We start from the raw sequence: 9,275 nt of genomic DNA on the forward strand, positions 1-9,275 counted from the left end.
TGTGTATCTGTGCTGGGTATGTGTGGACTGGGTGTGCGTGGACTGTGTGTGGACTGGGTGTGTGTGGACTGGGTATATGTGGACTGTGTGTGTGTGTACTGAGTGTGTTGACTGCATGTGCTGGGTGTGTATGGACTGAGTGTGTGTGTCTGTGCTGGGTGGGTGGACTGGGTGTGTGTGGACTGTGTGTGCACTGCGTGTGTGTCTGTGCTGGGTCTATGTGGACTAGGTGTGTGGACTGAGTGTGTGGACTGTGTGTGGACTGGGTGTGTGTGGACTGAATGTGTGAATTGAGTGTGTGGACTGAGTGTATGTGGTCTGTGTGTGTGTGGACTGAGTATGTGGACTGTGTGTGGACCGTGTGTGGACTGGGTGTGTGGAGTGTGTGTGTGTGGATTGGGTGTGTGTGGACTGTGTGTGGACTGAGTGTATGTGGTCTGTGAATGTGTGGACTGTGTGTGGACCGTGTGTGGACTGGCTGTGTGTGGACTGGGTGTGTGGAATGTGTGTGTGTGTGGACTGTGTGTGGACTGGGTGTGTGTGGACTGTATGCGGACTGTGTGTGGACTGTGTGTGGACTGTGTGTGGACTGAGTGTGTGTGGACTGTGTGTGGGTTGTGTGTATGTGGACTGGGTGTGTGGGGACTGGGTGTGTGTAGACCGTGTGTGGACTGGGTGTGTGTGGACTGTGTGGACGGGGTGTGTGTGAACTGTGTGTGGACTGTGTGGACTCGGTGTATGTGGAGTGAGTGGGTGTGGACTGAGTGTGTGTGGACTGGGTGTGGACTGGGTGTGTGGACTGTGGACTGAGTGTGTGGATTGTGTGTGGATTGAGTGTGTGGACTGGGTGTGTGTGGACTGGGTGTGTGGACTGGGTGTGGACTGTGTGTGTGTGGACTGTGTGGATTGTGTGTGGACTATGTGTGGACTGGGTGTGTGTGGACTGTGTGTGTGGACTGGGTGTGTGTGGACTGGGTTGTGGACTGTGTGTGGACTGGGTATGTGGGGACTGGGTGTATGGACTGTGTGTGGACAGGGTGTGTGTGGACTGGGTGTGTGGGCTGTGTGTGAACTGAGTGTGTGGACTGTGTGGACTGGGTGTGTGTGAACTGGGTGTGTGTGGACTGGTTGTGTGGACTGTGTGTGGCCTGGATGTGTGTGGACTGTGTGTGGAGTGTGTGTGAACTGAGTGTGTGTGGACTGGGTGTGGCCTCTGTGGACTGTATGTGTGTGGAATGTGTGCATGTGGACTATGTGTGGACTGTGTGTGGACTTGGTGTGTGTGGACTGAGTGTGTGTGGACTGAGTGCGTGGACTGTGTGTGGACTGAATGTGTGTGGACTGTGTGTGGACTGTGAGTAGACTGTGTGTGGACTGTGTGTGTGTGGACTGAGTGTGTGTGGACTGGGTGTGTGGACTGTGTGTGTTTGGACTGTGTTTGTGGACTGTGTGTGGACTGAGTGTGGACTGGGTGTGTGGGCTGAGTGTGTGTGGACTGGTTGTGTGGACTGGATGTGTGTGGACTGTGTGTGGACTGCGTGTGGACTGGGTGTGTGTGGACTCGGTGTGTGGACTGTGTGGACTGTGTGTGGACTGGGTATGTGTGGACTGGGTGTATGGACTGTGTGTGGACTGGGTGGGTGTGGACTGGGTGTGTGGGCTGAGTGTGAACTGGGTGTGTGGACTGGGTGTGTGGACTGTGGACTGTGTGTGGAGTGTGTGGACTGTGTGTGTGTGGACTGTATGTGTGTGGACTTAGTGTGCGTGGACTGAGTGTGTGGACTGTGTGTGGACTCAGTGTGTATGGACTTGGTGTGTGTGGACTGTGTGTGGACTGGGTGTGTGTGGAATGTGTGTGGACTGTGTGTGGACTGAGTGTGTGTGGACTGTGTGTGGACTGGGTGTGTGTGGACTGGGTGTGTGGACTGTGTACATTTGGACTGTGTGGACTGAGTGTGGACTGTGTGTGAACTGAGTGTGTGTGGACTGTATGTGTGTGGACTGAGTGTGTGGACTGTGTGCATGTGGACTGTGTGTGGACTCGGTGTGTGTGGACTGGGTGTGTGTGGACTGGGTGTGTGTGGACTGTGTGTGGACTGGGTGTGTGTGGACTGGGTGTGTGTGGACTGAGTGTGTGGAGACTGTGTGTGGACTGGGTGTGTGGAGACTGTGTGTGGACTGGGTGTGTGGACTGTGCATTTGGACTGTGTGGACTGAGAGTGTGTGGACTGAGTGTGTGTGGGCTCTGTGTGGACTGGGTGTGTGTGGACTGAGTGTGTGTGAACTGTGTGTGGACTGGGTGTGTGTGGACTGGGTGTGTGGACTGAGTGTGGACTGAGTGTGTGTGGACTGTGTGTGAACTATGTTTGTGGACTGAGTGTGTGTGGATTGTGTGTGGACTGGGTGTGTGTGGACTGTGTGTGGACTGGGTGTGTGTGTGGACTGAGTGTGTGGACTGACTGTGTGTGGACTGGGTGTGTGGACCATGTGTGTTTGGACTGTGTGTGGACTGTGTGTGGACTGGGTGTGTGTAAACTGAGTGTATGGACTGCGAGTGTGTGGACTGGGTGTGTGTGGACCAAGTGTGTGGACTGTGTGTGGACTGGATGTGTATGCATGTGCATGTGCATGTATGTATATGCATGTGTGCCTGTGCAACCTCACTGGATGTGTGGTTCCCCTGCAGCCCTGGCACTCAAACTGTGCTCTCATCTCCTGCCTCCCCTCTCTGCCCGTGCCCTCCCCTCTCCACTTGCCCCCGCCTCACCTTCTGGGATGATCCGTGATTCCTGCTCTTCAACGTCCCCCAGCCCCTGTAGCTGGCTGTGATTCACAGTGCCCACCTCACTCAAGAGGACAGCATCAACCTCAGAGCACACAGAGGTTCCAGAGGCCTTCAGAACAAGCCTCCTGCCTTTACAGACTTTTTTTTTTAATGAGACAAAAGTCTCACTCTATCGCCCAAGCTGGAATGCACTGGCGTGAGCTCTGCTCACTGCAACCTATCCCTCCCGGGTTCCAGTGATTCTCCCGCCTCAGTCTCCCAAGTAGCTGGGATTACAGGCTAGTGCCACCCTGCCCGGCTGATTTTTGTATTTTTAATAGAGACGGGAATTCACCATGTTGGTCAGGCTGGTCTCGAACTCCTGACCTCAGGTGATCCACCCACCTAGGCCTCCCGAAGTGCTGGGATTACAGGCAAGAGCCACTGCGCCCAGCTACAGACTCTTGACTACAGGCTTGACACACCTCAGGACAGCACTGCCCTACCCTCAAGCCTAGAAGCTCCAAGTGTCTCTGCTGCATGGCACGGCCACATTTCCAAACACAGGCAGAGCCCATGGAGCACATCCTCACTGATATCACGGCAGAGGGGACAGCTCGGGCAGGGGACCAGGATTCTCTCCATACAAAGAGAAGACACAAATGTCAACTGCGCAACTGCAAGACAGGGCACTGTCTCCAGCACAGCACTCACTCAGCAAGCATCTCCTGAGCCTCCACTCAGTGCCAAGGCTCGGTGAGGGCAGGTGGGGAAGGGCAGTGGGCTCCATGCTGGATCTGGCAGCCTCTGAGAAGCTGCAGGCCATTTAAGGGATTGCCAATTAGCATAAATGATTATAGCATGGGAGCTGAGACTCTGTGCTAACACAGTACAAAGACGGCGAGGAGGAAGGTTCCCTTCTGTGTAGGCCGCAGAGGGCCTGGAGGAGAGAAGGCTCCTCCTGAGATGGGTGAACTCAGACAGTAGAGGTGTGGAAGAGGCCGACCAGGCACAGGGAACGGCACCAGCAATGACAGCCTGCTGGGCTTGGAAGGAGAGCCAGAGGGGCAGATGGAAAGCCGGACGGGAAGAGTCTGCTAGAGATCTGCCAACAGCCCCAGAGTGTAAATTCTCCTGCGGGAACCTTGAGTCCCAGAAGGTCTTTGAATAGGCGAGTAGCATCACCTGATCTGTGTGTTTGAAAATAAATCTGTAAACTGTGGGGAGAATGGAGCAGACAGAACACGAGGAGGCTGCTGGTCCAGGTGAGAAGTCACTGGGAAGGAGAGGGACACCAAGGAGGGGCGGAGGAAGCAAAGGCACGGGACACACTGAAAATAGGCTCATGGCTGGTCACGTGCAGAGAGGAAGGGCAAGGAGCTTGAGGTGACCAGTCTCATCTCCAGTCCCCTCTCCATCTCCATTCCCATCTCCATCTCCAGCTCCAGCTCCATCTCCAACTCCATCTCCATCTCCATCTCCATCTCCAACTCCAGTCCCCTCTGCATCTCCATCTCCATCTCCATTCCCATCTCCATCTCCAATTCCATTCCCCTCTCCATCTCCATTCCCATCTCCATCTCCATCTACAACTCCATCTCCATCTACAACTCTAATCCCCTCTTCATCTCCATCTCCATCCCCATCTCCATCTCCAACTCCATCTCCATCTCCAACTCCAGTCCCCTCTCCATCTCCATTCCCATCTCCATCTCCAATTCCAGTCCCCTCTCCATCTCCATTCCCATCTCCATCTCCATCTCCAATTCTAGTCCTCTCCATTCCCATCTCCATCTCCAACTCCAGTCCCCTCTTCCTCTCCATCTCCAACTCCAGTCCCCTCTCCAGCTCCATCTCCATCTCTAACTCCAGTCCCCTCTCCATCTCCATCTCCACCTCCATCTCCAGTCCCCTCTCCTCCTCCATCTCCATCTCCAGTTCCCTCTCCATCTCCATCTCCACCTCCATCTCCAGTCCCCTCTCCTTCTCCATCTCCATCTCCAGTACCCTCTCCATCTCCATCCCCATCTCCAACTCCAGTCCCCTCTCCATCTCCATCTCCATCTCCAGTCCCCTCTCCATCTCCATCTCCAGTCCCCTCTCCATCTTCATCTCCCCTCTTCCTCTCCATCTCCATCTCCAGTCCCCTCTCCATCTCCATCTCCAGTCCCCTCTCCATCTTCATCTCCATCTCCATCTCCAGTCCCCTCTCCATCTTCATCTCCATCTCCATCTCCAGTCCCCTCTCCATCTCCATTCCCATCTCCATCTCCAGTACCATCTCTTGACTGCCCCAGCTCACCCAGCAGCACAAGCATGTGTGGGCTCCTCCCAGGTGGGGCAGAAACACAGTCACCCCTGAAAGAACAGGAGCATCCACCCAGGTGTGCACACAGAGTCGACCTTGGCCACAGAGCAGAGCAAAACCGAATGAAATAGAAAATCTTGCCAGGAAATGCCTTTAGTGTTAATTCTGACCAATAACACAGTGAGTTCTTTAATAAATGCTTTGAAAAATCTCAGGCTTTGAGTGTCACATCAGCACCTTACCCCCTGACATGAACCTGGCGTGGGGAACAGTGCATGCATTTTTTAAAGAACGGCAGAATTATACTCTGGTTTCTCCTCAGACCGTATACATCTTTTGCCTTTTACTAAAGAATGGCAGCACATGGGCATCCCCAATGTCTCTATCAGTCCTACTCACTGGCAAAAAATAAATGACATGTGGAGAGGAGAGCGGTTATGAAGCATCAGGACCAACAGCTTATCATGCAATGCCTGAAGTGTAAAAATGGTTTTTCCCGAGCTCTGAAGCATGTTTCTCTCTAACAGAACACAGTGCTGCATCTTGCTGATGGCTAACACACGGTAACTGCGATGGCCTAGGTACTCCCTCCTCCAGTAAGGACACTTGTTATAAATGAGGAAGATCTGTGATTGCTCCACAGACGTCTAAGAGAGCCACCTCGAGGCCTCTTCCCCAACATGGACACCGCGCAGGCAGCCCAGGCACTATGTGAGCGCTTCCCACTGCAGCTCAGAAACAAAGGCCCAAGAAAAGGAGCTCCAAGGAGAGGAAGATTCCAGTTCTGGCCAGCACCAAGGCTTTTGGAGATTCTTTATGCAAGCACACAGACAACCCAACATTCCTCAGTGTGAAACCAGATCAAAGGCGGCGACAAGGGTGAAGGCACCACCACTCACCAATCTGTGCTTGAGGTGGACCGTAATGAGTGGAGAGCCCGACAGGTTCTGAGAGAGGGTGGGCGGCGGGGTCAACTCCAGGGAAATCAGGTGGCTGGTGGCGAACAGCAGGCAGTCCTGGTGATGCATGGCCTCCACGATCCTTGGGAAGAGATGGAAATCATTACAAAATGGGAAATGCAGGGGAGTAGCACACAGCTAGAACCCGGGCTGGGAGCCAGCATTCCATCCAAAACACTTGAGACGGAAACCTTCTTTGGATGGAACTTTGATTTCTATCGTTCAGCTCCAGCTGCTCTCCTTCAAGATGTGAAGCTGGTACCTGCAGGTGAGTTCAACTATTCTGTGTTCGGACTCTGTCCCTTGAATTGTCTTCAGTACCTGCTCTCTTTAAGGTCTGATACCAGGACCAAGAGGTGAGACAGAGCCCTTGACCTCAAAAAGTTTATAAGAAAAGGGAGATGGCCCAGAAGTGTGGACGAGCAGAAATGCTCAAAACAACAGGGCATGAATCTCAGCAATTCCACTTAATCAGCTGTGTGACCTCGGGCAGGTAACTCACCCTTTCCGAACGTCAATTTCCCTGATTATAAGATGGTGCAGTGGCCATCTGCTGTTTTGCCCACCCAGTATTCATTCATTGTTTTCCTGATCAATACCTGCATTTCCTTCTAGGTGGCCATCCCCTTCCCCACTCAGAGCCCACACAGCCTGGAGTTGACTTTATCTTGGCTCAGGAGGAAGCCCTGGTATCTGGGTCCGGATCGGTCAGAGCACTGCAGCCCTCAGGCCACAGGGACTATTTAAGAATGACACTCAATCCAGTCAAATCCGAGGAGATGCCACAAGGCGAGGTAGGGGGAGAATGCAGGCTCAAAGACCCTCATTCTCCCTGCCAGACTTCTCCTCATGCCCTGAGGCATGAGGCCCTGGGAGTTGCCTGCAATCACGAGGAGGGAGACTGACTGAGAAGGGAACTGCCCAGAGAGAGAGCCCACTGACATCAATGGGACGCTGGATCGAGCGGCTCCTGAAGCCAGCTGCCTGCGGAGCTCTCGGCTTTCATGATCCAGTAAATTTTTTGCCTCTAACTGTTTAAGATGGGTTTTCTGTCCCTTGCAACCCAATCTAAAGAAGCCTAACTGATGTCTACAGTGGTTGTCTCATGGAGTTATGAGCTTGAAAAGATATTCAGGGCCAGGAGGAGGGTGAGGGAAGCCAGGCACCTGGAGGGCAAGACTTAAGAAGGTGCTCACAACGGGCATGACCCCCGCAAGGGTGACTGGCTCCTTTAATTTGGTGCCCTCAGCCCATTTGCCTGATTTGATCCCAGCCCTGCCTGGCACACAGCAGGTCACCAAGTATCTGTTGCACGAATTTGAATTTGGGGTGACTAAACAAAGATGTCTGAGACGTGCTGTCACCGGGCCCCCCGCGGTCACCCAGCCGTCTGCTTCTGTGTGGGCCTCACCTGGGTCCTGTGCGCCTCCCCTATCCGCCATCCAAAGCGCTGACTGACTGACGAATCTGCAGGTCCCTGTTTCGATGCCCACGGAACCACCTTTGGGACATCCCACAGGGCCCTGGGAGCTGGGGGCACCATCTTTTTCCTCCCTCAACTTGTTTTTCCTTCTAACTAGATTCAAACACCATGTTCAGTGACCCTGCCTGGGATGGGCGGTGGGGCTTATGGAGCAGCAGCACGCCCCACCTCACCCCCGGCCTCTGCACTGAGTCCTTACACACATCCCTGAAAAAGAGCAGGCCTCCAAGAAGCATGCAGAATTATTCCTGGAATTGCAAATACCAAGTGTTTACAAAGATGGTGCCACAGAGAATGCACACCCTGTCCGTTCCCGCAGAAGCTGCTTCCTACAGACCGTTGCCAGTGTCCTACAGACCGTCGCCAGTTCACACAGTCTGGAGCAAACCAGCAGCGTCGATTCTCAGGCCTGTGAGTCACAACAGGCGCGACTGCTCCACCTGGCGATTCCTCTCTGTGACCATGTTACTGATCCAAGCCCAAAGTCCAGATAACACACATGGAATAAAACACAAACTTAAAAAAAAAAGATGAAAAGCAAGCATCACCCTAGGTCCATGTTTCTCAACCATTTCTTTCATTATAGCCCCTCTGAAGAGGCTTTTAGACTTTTTCTTCTAATAAACTTGCCCAGAAAGTTTTAGTCCCACAGAGAGATAAGCCGTGTTTACGTACAGAACGCACATAAACATTCCACTCTGCGGAACCGCAGATCCGGGTAATACCTCAGACGTTTCCCCGGAAGAACAACGTTCACCTTCGCAGAACATTCACCACTGGGCAGGCGTGGGCTCAGTCCCCGCCGCAGAAAGTGAGGGTGGGCTCGAGGCTGCTGGGACCAAGACAGAGCCCCGCGGCGCCGAGCCTGACTCGCTCAGCAGAACGCTGGCCCCGCCCCGCGCGTGACTCCACAGCCTGACTCGCTCAGCAGAACGCCGGCCCTGCCCCACGCGTGACTCCACGGCCCCAAGATGTGCAGTGTGTTCGCTTCAGCCAGGAGCCTGGTTCTCACTCTCTGTGCCCTGTGCCCCGATGCTCACAGCCTTTTCTGCAGAGCTCCACGAACTCAACACGTGTGCAATTCCACCAAACACACTGGGAAAACCACGTTTCTAGCGACACTTAGGGCTGTGCCATTAGCCAGCAGCAGAAAGTCACCGCTGCGGGCTTCGGGCCCTAAACACGCAGCATGATTCGTCCCTCGGCTTCCCCTGCGTGGACATTTCCTGATGGTGCAATAGGGGTCGTCCTCTCCCTCCCAGAGCAGAAGTTCCCTTGGGGCCCGGACGCTTTCCCGTTTGGGTCACTGCTCTCCCCAGCTCCCGGAACCACGCCTGACACAGTGGGTGCTCAGCACACATGTGACTGAGTGAGTGAGTGGGTGAATCTACGCACAGGCAGGGAGCGATGACTTAGATCAATTTCTTGGGAAAAACATAAGGAAAACATTAAGTGAGAACCTTCTATGAACACAAATGGTATGAAAGCAAATCTGGAGTGGTTTCCTGGATTCTGCTCTGGGAACACGCGGCCTCCACCAGGCCCGGTTTGGTAATCAGTGCGACGCCAGACGTCGGCCAAGTCAAGATGAGAATGGGGCCAGACGCCTCCTTAGGAGCATTTTCCTCTGGTAAAGGTGGGGGCAGGGGTGAGGTGGGGCAGGGTGGGGCAGGGGTGAGGTGTGGCAACAGGAGGTTGGCTGCCCACATTCTGTTCCTCTTTATAATATGAAGGAGAGTCTGTGTTGTTGGAGGAAGTCCC

The 9,275-nt window shown here is 53.9% G+C and overlaps 1 protein-coding gene across 2 annotated transcripts in view; it reads right to left on the reverse strand.

Moving 5' to 3' along the window:
* ADGRD1 (adhesion G protein-coupled receptor D1) overlaps positions 1–9,275 on the reverse strand; it is a 190,553-nt gene that overhangs the window by 127,398 nt on the left and 53,880 nt on the right. For both annotated transcript variants that reach the window (XM_011961176.1, XM_011961167.1), the window contains one exon: positions 5,972–6,113. In XM_011961176.1, coding sequence (XP_011816566.1) covers positions 5,972–6,113 — 142 coding nt within the window. The remainder of the gene's footprint in view (positions 1–5,971; positions 6,114–9,275) is intronic.

Source organism: Colobus angolensis, unplaced genomic scaffold (assembly GCF_000951035.1).
Source record: "Colobus angolensis palliatus isolate OR3802 unplaced genomic scaffold, Cang.pa_1.0 Scaffold115, whole genome shotgun sequence".
Taxonomy (NCBI): Eukaryota; Metazoa; Chordata; class Mammalia; order Primates; family Cercopithecidae; genus Colobus; species Colobus angolensis.